Genomic DNA, 13,349 nt, shown 5'->3' with positions numbered 1-13,349 from the left:
CACAGCAACCTCCACAGCAACCTCTGGGCTTAGGTGATTCTCTTGCCTCAGCCTCCCAAGTAGCTGGGACTACAGGTGCCCACCATAATGCCCAGCTATTTTTTGTTGCAATTTGGCTGGGGCTGGGGCTGGGTTTGAACCCACCACCCTCAGTATATGGGGCCAGCACCCTACCCACTGAGCCACAGGTGCTGCCCCACTTCTGAAACATTTTAAGAATAGAGGGAAAGACCCATTTGCTCACTTTATGGTGGTTTTGTTTGTTTATGTCCTTCTAAACTGGCAGACAAGCTGCCGTTTCAGAGTGATCTGGAAGTGTGGGCCCCGATCAGTGGTTTGTACAGGGTCCCTGGGAGTGGGGAGCCCTCACACTTGGCAGGAGTGAAATGACCAGGGACCAAATGTTCCTGACAGCATTTTTCAATACCTATCAAGAATATCTGAAGTATTCAGACTTTCGCAATTAGCAATGCTTAACTCGGAGATTGATACACATGGAAGTTAATCTGTGTGTTGCTCACATCAGCGAAGCAGTGAAGGAAATTTAAATATCCAATGATAAATGGATGATCAAACAAATTGTGGTACATACGATGTCAAAAAAAAATGTGTTTTCAACTAATTCTTGAAATCCTGGAAAAGGTTCAGACAATAGCTGGGCATGGTGGCTCACACCTGCAAACCCAGCACTCTGGGAGGCCAAGGCAGTTGTATCCCTTGAGCTCAGGAGTTCAAGACCAGCCTGAGCAAGAGCGAGATCCCATCTCTAAAAAACTAGTAGGGCATTGTTGCAGGTGCCTATAGCCCCAGCTATTCAGGAGACTGAGGCAACAGGCTCACTTGAGCATAGGAGTTTGAGGGTGCTGTGTGCTAGGACACCATGGCACTCTACCTGGGGTGACAGAGTGAGACTCTGTCTCAAAAGAAAAAGTTCAGAGAATAATAGTTTGGGGGGGAAATTGACATTGCCAATATGTATATAAAATACTTTGATTATGTAAAATTTAAACGTAGAGAAAAAGGACTCGGAGGAAATGCAGCACCATTTTCAAAAGTAGATATTATTTCCTAGGGTGGGGTGGGGTGGTGCAGATTTTTTAAATTTTTCTAGAGTAACACATGTTCTTTTATAGGAAGATATTCCAAGATATGTTATTTTAAAGAACATGTAACTTTTGTTATACATAATAAGAATATATGCATTTTTCATATGTAAGTTATATATTTTTATACAACTAGAATTATAAATAACGTACAGTTATAACATGGTATATATTCCTGTGAGATGTTCTGTTTACAGCTTATGCTAAAATTAGGGTGGCCTTAAATAGTCAAGTGCCAGGATGCTTGGCACTTCACTGGGTTATGCTCACCAACTGCTGGCCTCTCTGCTTCTCAGGAGAAAGACATCACTCCCGACCCAAAGCTGCTTGAGAAGGTGAGTGAGTGTGACAGGTGCCTGTCCCTGGCCCAGCACCAGAAGCACCCGCTGGCCCACCTCCCGCCAGAGCTGTCTGATGTTTTCGACTTCTTCATCGCGCTTACTGTCTGCAACACAGTAGTTGTCACGTCCCCAGATCAGCCGCGACAAAAGGCAAGTTCTGGAGTGTCCCTGGAAACCCACAGCACCCGAGCCTTCCCTGCAGTGCCCCTGGGGTCAGTCATCTCAAGGTGACGAGGATTTACAGAGAGGGTTCGGAGCCCAGTGTGGCTCAGCAGATGTATCCTGATGTTAAGATACATTTAACCTTGTCCTCCAAAAGTGACCAAGAATCAATCAAGGGTTATTTAGGGTGGAGGAAAGAGTACCCAGGGAGGTTTGGGCTTAACATATTCTCTGTAAGGAGAGGAAAGGCTGTGTGTGTGAAGGTACCTGTGTCACCCCGGTACCTCTCAGAAAGTCCTGCATTGGGTGTGGATGAGTGTGTGGAGCCAGGCAGCTTTGAAAAGTTAAAACAGGAAGGCATCCCAGGGCTGGTGTGTGCTGTGTGCCTGCCTCCCCACCTTCCGTGCTCCCGGGCCACGAGCTGTCGACGGGTGACATGGGGTGAACAAGGTGGTCTGTGCTACCTCTGTTGTGTCAGTGTGTCTGGCAGCAGCTCCCATACCCCCCACCCATGCTCTCTCTCCTGCCGCACCATCCTGCTGATTCCTTGGTGAGCCCAGGGGATCCCAGGTGGTCAAGTCCAGCCACTCAGAGACCACAGGTCTGTGCCGCCAGCCAGCCGGGGGCCAGAGCAGCTTCCTGCCAAAGATCATCCCTTAGCTGCCTCAGAGTCCCTCCTCTGACCTCTGGGCTCCCCCCGACCCCACAGTGCAGCCCTTCTGGCCTGCAGTAAGCAATGTCACAGTTACTGAGTAAGTGAGAGAGGCCCCCAATATCGCTGAGGCGTGCCCGTACTAAAGGTCACCCGTACTTTGACCTCAGGCTGCAGATGAACAAGTCTCTGGATACATTGCTGTCCCCCCACTTACTGGCAAGCTCCACCTACAAAGGCATTTAGAGCCAGCTGGGTTTGTGATGTGGCTGCTGTGCCCCACATCGATGTGTGGTGCATTGAAAGTCTATGTTATGGGGCCAAAGATGAAGCAATTGTAGGGCATCAACATCTGGTTCTTTGCACCTTGCTTTACCAAATGCCTGATTTTTCTTGAGACTGCTATTGTAATTCACAACTTTATTTTATTTTTTCAAGACAGAGTCTCTGTTGCCTCTAATACAGTGCCGTGGCATCACCTCAAACTCTTGGGCTCAGGTGATTCTCTTCCCTCAGCCTCCCAAATAGCTGGGACTACAGGTGCCCGCCACGATGCCTGGCTATTTTTCGAGATGGGGTGTAGAGCTGGCTCCTGAGCTCAGGCGATCCACTTGCCTCATCCTCCCAAAGTGCTACGATTACAGGCTTGAGCCACTGTAAGCCCCTGTGCCCAGCCTATAATTCACAACTTTATACACATGGGCAAAAACACAATGACTTAAGAATAAACGTAACTCAGGTTTTCAGTTGTTTCAACATTTGTTCTTTAAGAAAAGTATGCTGCATTGCTCCATCATCGAACTTTTTGAAACTTTAACAAGTATATGTATGTGTATAAATTTATATAAATTTTATTTCTTTTCTTACTGTGATTGTTAAAATATTTTTTAATGATTTGGATCCTGGATCTGTCTGTGTATTTAAATGTGCTTAGGAAGATCTCTTTGGGGTTTGGGAATGTGATTTGTATACAGGCAGTCCCTGAGTTACAAACAACCAACTAATGGACAACTGGCACTTCTGAATGGAGGCAATTACAGGTAATAGATAAATGTACCTGTTCCAACTTACATACAAATTTGACTTAAGACCAAACCTACAAAACCTATCTCATTTATACCCTGGGGACTGCCTGTATTTAAATTTTTTTATGGACATAATTCCAAGGCATGTATAAACTGGCCTTCTGTTAGGTAGCTTTTTAATTAGAAGAAGCCAAAATGTCCAGGTTTATACCAGACAATGGTGAGCCCACTCCTGTGAGGTTTTGATGCAAAGCAAAGGGCCACTATAGTGAGGAGACAGCCCTGAAGCCTACAGGCTACCACCAGCCACACATTCCTCAGCATACATCAGATCCCTGGGGTGGGGCCTGGCAATCACATTCTGGAAGAATATTGCATAACCTTCATTAGGGGAAATGGATGAGGCCAAAGGGTGGTCTCACGGAAGAAAGTGCTATCTCTGGGTGCAATTTTAGTGCTTGCCACAATCTGGGAAATGGGGAGCGGATGTTCTGAGCCCCCAGTGGGGAAGTCAAGGCCGTTATCCTACCAAGCACCTGGAGTGTCCTGTGGGAACCAGGGTGGGGCTTCTGGGGGACACAACGATTCCCTCCCCTGTCTTCTGACTATCGGCTTGCAGGTGAGGGTGAGGTTTGAGCTGAAGTCCCCGGTGAAGACCATAGAAGACTTCCTCCGCAGGTTCACACCCAGCCGCCTGACCGCAGGCTGCAGCAGCATCGGGAGTCTATCCACTTGCAAGTCCAACCACAAACCGAGCTTCCTGTCCAACCTTTCCAGCGACAGCACACTTCTCAGGCTGGACGAGAGGCTGGGCCCACCCACCCCGGCCGTTGCCACCAACGGCTATGGCAGCCAAGCCGATGGCTGGGTCACAGAGCCTCCCCCGGAGCAGGAGCCCAAGCTGAAGCCGGAGGAGCTGGAGCTGCGGTATGAAGCCGAGAGCCCTGATGAGGCAGCGCTGGTATACGCAGCCAGGGCCTACCACTGCACACTGGTGGATCGCCTGCACGACCAGGTGTCCGTGGAGCTGCCCCACCTGGGCCGGCTCACCTTTGAGCTCCTGCACACGCTGGGCTTCGACTCCATCCGCAAGAGGATGTCAGTGGTGATCCGGCACCCACTCACTGATGAGATCAGTGTCTACACCAAGGGGGCCGACTCCGTGGTCATGGACCTCCTGCTGCCCTGCAGCTCAGGTAGGAGCCCTGCCTCCTGTGCCCCAGCCCCAGAGGGGGTCCCTTCACTTGGGTAAGGTAATTTTCATTCATCCTTTTATTTGTTTGTTTCTGCTTTTTTTTGAGACAGAATCTTACTCTGTCACTCTGGGTAGAGCACAATGGAGTCGTTATAGCTCATAGCAACCTCAAACTCTTAGGCTCAAGTGATCCTCTTGGCCTCAGTTTTCCCATTTTTGTAGTAGAGACAGGGTCTTGCTCTTGGTCAGGCTGGTCTCAAACTCCTGAGCTCAAGCAATCCACCTGCCTTGGCCTCACAGATACTGGGATTACAGATGTGAGCTACCGTGCTCGGCCTGTTCATCCCTTCTCTAAAACAGAGCCAGTCAGAGAGTTAGTTGCTGCTGTCTCCGGATTACTGTTTTCTTGCTGGAAGGGTTTAGACTAGAATGCGTTCTGGCACTTCAGCTCCTAGACACTCCTTACCCAGAACAGCGGGGCCTGGGGAGCACAGGGTTTTAAATCTGAACGGTGAAGGTTGAGAATTTTTAGACTAGCGTTTCTGGAAAGTTCCTTCCTGCCCTGTGGACCTGGGGTGGTTGTGTGGTCCAGGCCCCAGAGAAGGCCCAGGAAGTAGGAGCTGCTGGCTGGGTCCTTTTGCCCCCTGTCCTGACTTGAAGCCAAGTAGCCTCTGTGGGTCTCTCACACGTGAGTCCACTTAGCTTTCAGGTCTAAACAGGGTTTGGGATGTACAGGTACAGGGCCAGAACCTGAATCAGTGACAGAGCTCACACTCCTTTCCAACTAGACTGTTTCTGGGGCCTGGGAGTAGAAGGGCGGTGGCAGTCACTGCCCCATCCTGAACACAGGGTGGAGTGCAGGCTCACCCCTGGTGACTGGGGCTAGGAGGAGGTGGGGTAGCAGCCAGCTCCCCTGCCTGCCGCACTGTATCTGGGTGCCCCAGGACGGGACCAGACTCTCAAAGAGGAGTGCATAGGAGGACCTCTGTAGACAGGAAACCTGTGTCCTGTCACAGAGATGTGACCTTCAAAAGGCAGCTGAGCTACATTCGTCAACTTGCCCCCAAGCACAGTTTGGATGACCTATCACCACAGCCAACACTGGCCAAGTTTTGCCTTTCTGTCACCCTAAGGTGGTTCTGTCCTGGAGTCGGCACAGACTCTTGTTCATGGACTGAGTTAGCATTCCAGGAGGCTTCTGCATTCCGAAATGGGATTCTTGTCAACATCCACACGAAAATATGAATAGGGCACCACACTCGAACCAACTGAGCTAACCGGCTACTACGTCAGAGCAATCCCCCCTAGCAGATTTCATTCTACTGCGGAGATCTCACTGTCCTATCTCAAGGCCTTGCATTGAAGACAGTGTGCTTCAGACAATCAGGCACACAGTGGGTCACATCTCACATGCCAGGGCAACACAGATGGCAGGAGAGGCACATTCTATCCTCCAGAGAAAGTGGGGAGCCCTGCCGAGCCATGAGGAACCAGGAGCAACTGAGGAGGCTGGGGCAGCTGCCACACTTGTCCTTTGCTTGCAATGGGTTTTTTGTTTATTTACTTAACCACATAAGTAGAAAATATGAACAGTACAGACAAAACACAAACTCTTGTCATAACCCTCACTAATACTATCATATCCTAAAAGAAAACCATCTGAACACTTCCTTCCCTCCCCTCCTAAATACTAAGGCTGTCCCAGAAAGCCGAATGTCTTTAAATTGAACAAATTTGGCATCATGGACTACTCACTATTCTGTCCCTGCTTCTCTCATAATGTGCCAGAGTGGGAAGACCATTACAGGGGATGGGCTCAGGAGTCAGAGCCCACCTGATTGTTGGCCAGCTGGCAGGCAGGGGCTGGCCTCCATCAGCTCCTGAGGGTGCCCTAGGATTCTTGCTCAGCACCTTCAGGGCAGGAAGGCACCTGATGGCCATTACTGGGTGATCCATGTCACCCTCCTTCTCTGACTCAGAATTGATCTCAAGGCCACAGTCAGGGAGCCTTGCAGCCCCCTCCACCCAGCCTACAGCCTCAGCCTGGCTTTGCTATGGGTGTCAGGGAGGGAATCTACTCATACCTTGATAATGGTGGATGTGAGAGAACAGCCTCAGATCTCTTGCATCACAGAAAGGCCAGGTGCTGACCTTGCCATAAAGATCAGCTGTTTGTGTTGGTCTCTACCTTTTTCTGGGACTTTGTAAGCAAAGTCAGGTTTGGATTGAGAAGTTCTACGTGTCAACACTAGCCAAGTTAAGATTTGGGAACTACAGAGACCCCAGTGGTTTCCCAAGAGAAGGGCTATAGAATGGCCCTGGAGCCCCCACCCAGGGATACCCTTTCCTTACACACAAATTATTCAACTTTACTTTGTGAGTGGCAGGGTGTGTGGTGCCAGGCTTGTTACAGGTGATTCTCTGTGCCTAGGAGGCAGAGCACTGTGGCCCAACCTCTCTACCTGTGTGCAGGTGATCACATGGAGAAGGGCACACAAGCATCCATCTTTAGAGTTAATCTGACATCTCTCTTCAACACGGCCACAACCCTTTCAACAGAAGGGGCAGGAGTTGGCTAAACCAATGGTGGACGTGACCGTGTTGCATTAGCAGAATGTGGCCATGTTTTACCTGCCCTGCCAAGAAGCAGTGTGGTGCTAGGGAGAAAGCCAGGGGCTATATCCCACCTGCTAACCACAGACCTCTGTCCCAATCCCAGGTCTTCACTTATGGGCTGGGTGACTCTGAACAAGTCACTCACTCTTTATGCCTCAGTGTCCTATCAGCAAAGGAAATCACAGTGCCATCCTCAGAGGAAGCTCCCATACAAGCCCGAAGCACAGTGCCTGATATGACCTTGGCACACGACATCTGTAGATCCCTTCATTAACATGGACTTGGCTGTGGTTTGATGGGGTTGGCTGCCTTGTGTGGCCTTCAAGGCGTGAACCTGAGGCTGCTCTGCCTTGCCCAGCGTGGAGACATTGACCATGGTCCACTGTGCAGCCCACTGGATCACTGCTGCTACTCAGGAGCTCAGTAAACTAACTTTCCTGGAAGGAACACATCCATGTACAAGCAAGAAGTTACCTTCTTAGTTTATCATCTTAACAAGCTCAGGCTCTATATTGGGGAAATATCATTTGTAAAGTGTAATCACTTGGGGCAATTTCAAAGCCCTCCTCCCTTTGAGGGCTGCCCCATGGGCTGTCACTGTTACTGTCAGTGGCCTCCTGATGGGGACTCCAAGGGCAGCCAGCTGGCAGGCGCAGCTGTCTCAGCCCTATTGGGCCGTGGGCCAGGGGGCATGCAAGTCATCTTTACAGACCATGACAGGAGCAATCTCTGTCTGATACTGTGCCACCAACCCCTCTAGGACCCAGATGTGGCCTCGGGGTCCTTCAGCCCAGACCCCTCGGTGCCATCTGGGCCAAGCAGCCGAGGTGCTGAGCAGCACTGGTCCTACCTCGGTGTGTGGTGTTGCTCCTTACCTAAGGAGCCAAGGTCAGAGGAAATTCTTCCCTTTACCGCAGAGGGCCTGGCTTGCTGTTCAGTATCAGAAAGAACGGGCTGATGTTGTATGAGCATCACCTAAAATGCAGTGTGAGGTCTGTCTGCCTTTAGCCTGAAACCAGCAGCCACCAGCTTCCCCCCAGCAAGCACAGGAGAACTAGGCTGACTGGATCCCTCTGGGGTCCACAAGCTAGCTCCCCAATACCGTCTCCTTAGGATCCCCCAGCTCCTCAGTGATGGTCTTTGTGGAGCTTGAGTTCCTTTTGCCCACCTGTACCCCCATGAGTATGTAGGCCCATCTAGGCACTCAGAAGGAACCAGTCCCATCAACCACAGAGTCTTGTTTCCTGTAGTGACAGCCCAGCCATGGTTATAACAGGTATCTGTGAAGGAGAAGTCACCCAAGACTGAGGAGCAAGGACTCACCAGAGTGGCACCTGTGTGTGCGGAGGTGCCGGTAGCAGGGCCAGGTGCTCCCTATCCCCAGCCCCAGTGCAGATGGCCCCACACTGAAACACCCAGTGTCCACCCTCATCCAGGCTGCCCAGGGTCCTGAGGGTTGCCCATCTTGGTTAATCTCAGCATCACAGCCCTGCACTCCCCTCTCCCATAGACGACAGAGATACTTTCTTCTTTCTCCTTCCTTTTTTCTTCCTTTCCCTCCTCCTCCTCCTCCATTTTGCCCATTAGGTGAGCACACACCAATCCCCTTCCTTCTCCCCCCTCCCCCCACTTGAATTTAATTGTGTTCTTTTCTTGTGTGGGCATGTAGTTGCTCATCTACTGTTTGCATGTTATTATTGAGTACACTGGATTCTTGCTTCTCCATTCTTATGATTCTTTACTAAGAAGAATGTGTTGCACTCCAAGTTAATACAAAAGATGTAAAGTCTCTGTCTTTTTTATGCCATATTCCATGGCATACATATACCAAAGCCTGTTCATCCATTCCTGGGTTGGTGGGCACTTGGGTTTATTCCACATTTTGATGATTGTGAATTGAACTATGATAAACATTCTAGTGCAAATGTCTTTATGGGAAAATGATTTTTATTCTTCTGGGTACATACCTAGTGATGGGATTGTGTGATCAAGATCTTTCTTAGTTCTTTGAGAATTCTCCATACTTCTTTCCAGAGAGGCTGTATTAGTTTGTAATCCCACTGACAGTGTGTTTCAGGCCACTTTTCTGACAGTTTTTTTCTAATTCTCTTCTCATGACATTTTAATGCCACACATGCACTGTGTATCTGCTTTGTATGTGAAAGAGTCAGACTTTTCATCTGCAAGAACAAATCATCACCTGCTTGAAGGCTCTGTCAGCCTCTTGACTGACCAGAGAGGTTTCCAGATTAGCTAACAAAACAGGGTATTCGGTTAAATTTGAATTTCAGATAAATTTTCTTAGTAAGAGACTACTTTATTCTGTATTCAGATGTCATTGATTTTATCTGGCAAAATCGCTAGTGAATTATGTTCTGAGTATAGAAACTTCTCTTACTGTTATGGACGATTTTTCATTAACGAGAAGAACGCACACATCTCCACGTAAGAGGTGGGATGAGAGGCCACCAGGTGGCTTTCCATGAGGTTTTCGTTTCTGCGAGCTTCTCATTTTAACAAACATGTTAGAAACAGCCACAAACGTGCCTTTTGATGAGGTTCCTTTATTAAAAAAAAAAAAAACAGCTAATTTTTATTTTGAACTCCAAATGAAAATGTGTGTGCTATTTGCAAGGGATGAAATAGACACGAGACCACTGTGGGGCTGGGGGGCCGTTCTGTGGGGGCTGCCGTTCTTAACCTGTGTCTCTGCTTGTGCTCCAACCCAGATGATGCCAGAGGAAGACATCAAAAAAAGATCCGCAGCAAGACCCAGAATTTCCTCAACCTGTATGCAGTGGAAGGCCTGCGTACCTTGTGTATCGCCAAGAGGGTGAGTGGCGCCACCTCTGCCAGGGACAGCTGCTGGCGGCCTCCACAGCAGTGTGGAACACCTGGCACGGCCCTCACCCTGTGTCTCACTTAGGTTCTGAGCAAAGAGGAGTATGCCTGCTGGTTGCAAAGCCACCTAGAAGCAGAATCTTCTGTGGACAACCGCGAGGAACTCCTCTTCCAGTCTGCCATTCGCCTGGAGACCAACCTGCACCTGCTGGGTAATGAGCTTGCGAGTGTGTGTCCTGTGGAGCAGGGTTGAGTTCCGAGAGCTGCCCTGAATTAAATATTTAATTGATTTTGTATTCATTGAGCCACCTGTTAAATTTTTTTTGTTATCGCAGTTTTTGGCCGGGGCCAGGTTTAAACCTGCCACCTCTGGTATGTGGGGCTGGCGCCCTACTCAACTGTTAAATTTTTGGAGTGAGAGTATACGTGCTCTACACAGGAGCCAGTTTGGAGGGTGCACTTGCTTCTGAGCGGGCTGCCATCATCAGATCCTGCTACAAGGATCCTCCCTCCTGGGAGGTTCACCTTAACCCAGAAGGGCTATCACTCACCTGGCCTCATTTTCTGTGCTAAGGTGTTGCGATTCCTATGTATCTATAGCTACATACCTTATATAAAGTCTAGTTTATATTTATTAATAATAACATAACATACACTAGGTGTAATAAAGACATGTGGACGCCAAAAAGACCTGGGATCCAGAGGACCAGTGGCCTCACTAGCAAACCTCTGGATCTGAAATGAGCGCCTCACAAATGGCTGCTCCTGCTATAGACTTCTAGGGCTGAGTTAGCCTCTCTCACTGGACCAGGCTGTCCAGATAGATTTGCAGCCTGTGGGATAGGAGTTGTCTGCAGGTTGTCCAGACACTCCTGCCCAAACTCTCTGACCAGTTGTTTCTGTCTTCTCGGTGGGGCTCCGTCCTGGAAGCAGTTTTCCTCCTGGCCAGCTCTGGACTCTCAAATGCAGTGAAATCTGTCTCCTGTGCCTTCCCTCAGGGGTGCTGGTCCCACCCACACTCCCTGCAGCAATGCACACAAAATCTCTTCCCTTTTCCACGTGCCGATACCTTGACTGTTTGAGGACACAGATGTGGTCACCAAGCTGTCCCTCCTCCACCCTGCCTTCCCTCAGAGGCCTGGAGGCCTGACTTGGTTGTTCAGCCATGACTTACTGGCCACGTGAGCTTGGGCAAGTGGCTCTGTCTCTTTTACATCCCAGATTGCTAATGTGCTGTGAGAGGAATGGGGGTGGCTCAGCATTGGGAGTGAGGCTCAGCATTACAGCCTCTCATGGGGATGAAGGGAACAAGTGCCACAGGGCACCAGGCAGGTGCAGGCAGCTGCACGTTCCTGCCTCCACACTTGCCACGGCCCAGTTGGCCGCTTCCCCATAGACTCCCTGCTGACCGGGCTTCTGTCCATCCCCCATCTTGGCCCAGATGCTGTAGCTCTGTTGACAAATCCTGAGGGTTTTTTTCCTTTTTTTTTTTTTTCCCAATATTTGAGGCAGAGTCTCACTATGTCGCCCTCAGTAGAGTGCTATGGCGTCACAGCTCACAGCAACCTGAAACTCCTGGGCTTAAGCGATTCTCCTGTCTCAGCCTCCCAAGTAGCTGGGACCACAGGCGGCAGCCACAATACCCAGCTACCTTTTGGCTGTAGTTGTCGTTGTTTGGCAGGCCTGGGCTGGATTCGAACCCGCCAGCTCTGGTGTATGTGATTGGCGCCCTAGCTGGTGAGCTACAGCACCAAGCCCATATCCTGATTGTTTAAGAGCCCCAGTACTGCATAGGCCCATAGAGAGCTTGAGATCAACTCATCTTCCCCGGTCCTTGCCATGGAAACTGCCCATGCTTTGATTCATATTTTTCACTTGGGCAACTGTATGAACATCTAAAAGTGATTTTATGCTGATGCCCCAGTTCTGTCTGCTGGGGTGGGGCTCAGTGTCTTGGCTATCAAGGTTTCTCAGATTTCTGATTCAGCCACATTGCACGGTTGTCTGTGAGCGGATTGCTTCCCTCCGAGTGTGTATTAAAATAGCCCTGAGAGGCATCAGTTGGAGAACTGCTGGATGGCTTTAGAAGGTACCAGCAGTGTACTAGAGCCTGCTCGAGCATGTGGTGAGAGCTCAATGATAAATTTTCAAGAATTTTGGGCCAGGCACAGTGGGTCATGCCTATAATCCTAGCATTCTGGGAGGCCAAGGTGGGTGGATTGCCTCAGTTCACTGGTTCGAGACCAGCCTGAGGCAGAGTGAGACCTCATCCCTAAAAATAGTTAGATGTTGTGGTGGGTGCCTATAGTCCCAGCTACTCGGGAGGCTGAAGCAAGAGAATAACTTGAGCCCAAGAGTTTGAGGTTGCTGTGAGTTATGATGCTACATCACTCTATCGAGGGTAACAGAGTGAGACTTTGTCTCAAAAAAAAATTCTTTTTCAAGAATTTTGCAGTACCTTTTTTCTAATTTCCATGAATTTATAGGAATTTCACATTGCTTTTCAATACTATGTTGATAGTTTGAATTCAGGCAAGGTGGGAGGGAGTATTTGTCCTACAGAAATGGGCAAATGAATACATCAGCCTCCCTCCCACAAGCCAGCTATTGGCTCTCCAGGGTAGCTTGTTTGAATGCAATTTATATGACTTTGAGTAAATGCCACCTTCTGTATGACCTGATGCTGGGGAGAGCCCAGTGTTTCTGAGCTTCATAACACAGGCAGCTGGGACAGTTCAGAGCCGACTTACTACAACTCTATGTCCCTGTGCTCTGGGGTCAGGCAGTGTTTAACAGGAGAGGAAGGGAAGTTATTAACCCCTTGCATCTCCGGCCACTTCATACATTTATGTTTCAAATGACAAGGCTTGAGCTGAAGAATGTAGGAGCCAGCCACCATAGCAGTGTTACAGGGCATTTGGGACACAGGGTTCCAATTCCTCAGCTTATTTTTGAGAAAAGTTAAGTAAGCCATTTATATTTTTAATATTCCAAAGCCAGATATGCCTTTCTAAATTATTTCATTTAAGAGCTTACATTAAATAGCATTGGAGAACCACAAAGAAATATCTTTAGTGGAAAGGGTCACCATTCACACTTTGTTCTTGGAATTTTCTTTTCCATAAGGTTCTGGGAAAGAACCTAAGTTCAAAGGACAATGTTCTGTTCATGTTCCTCAGTGTTCTTGCTGGTTTCTCTAAATGTCACCTGAAATCTCTCTGTGGGCAAAATCCCTTCCCTTCCCATTAAACACTGTCTGACCCTGAAGCACAGTGACATAGAGTTGTAGTAAGTTGGTTCTGAACTGTCTCAGCTCCCTGTGTTATGAAGCTAAGAAACGCTGGGCTGTCCCCAGCGTCAGGTTATACAGAAGGTGGCATTTACTCAAAGTCATATAAATGCATTCAAACAAGC

The 13,349-nt window shown here is 49.0% G+C and overlaps 1 protein-coding gene across 1 annotated transcript in view; it reads left to right on the top strand.

Annotated features, from left to right (window-relative positions):
• The window catches only part of ATP10A (ATPase phospholipid transporting 10A (putative)), a 257,523-nt gene that overhangs the window by 208,804 nt on the left and 35,370 nt on the right, over nt 1-13,349 (top strand). Inside the window, 4 exon segments of the mRNA XM_053582015.1 lie at nt 1,400-1,594; nt 3,903-4,479; nt 9,824-9,927; nt 10,021-10,147. Of these exon segments, the coding sequence (XP_053437990.1) occupies nt 1,400-1,594; nt 3,903-4,479; nt 9,824-9,927; nt 10,021-10,147 (1,003 nt within the window).

This window comes from Nycticebus coucang, chromosome 2 (assembly GCF_027406575.1).
Source record: "Nycticebus coucang isolate mNycCou1 chromosome 2, mNycCou1.pri, whole genome shotgun sequence".
NCBI classification, from domain to species: Eukaryota; Metazoa; Chordata; class Mammalia; order Primates; family Lorisidae; genus Nycticebus; species Nycticebus coucang.
Note: the sequence above shows the minus strand (reverse complement) of the source record. Positions and strands in the feature narration are given on the sequence as shown.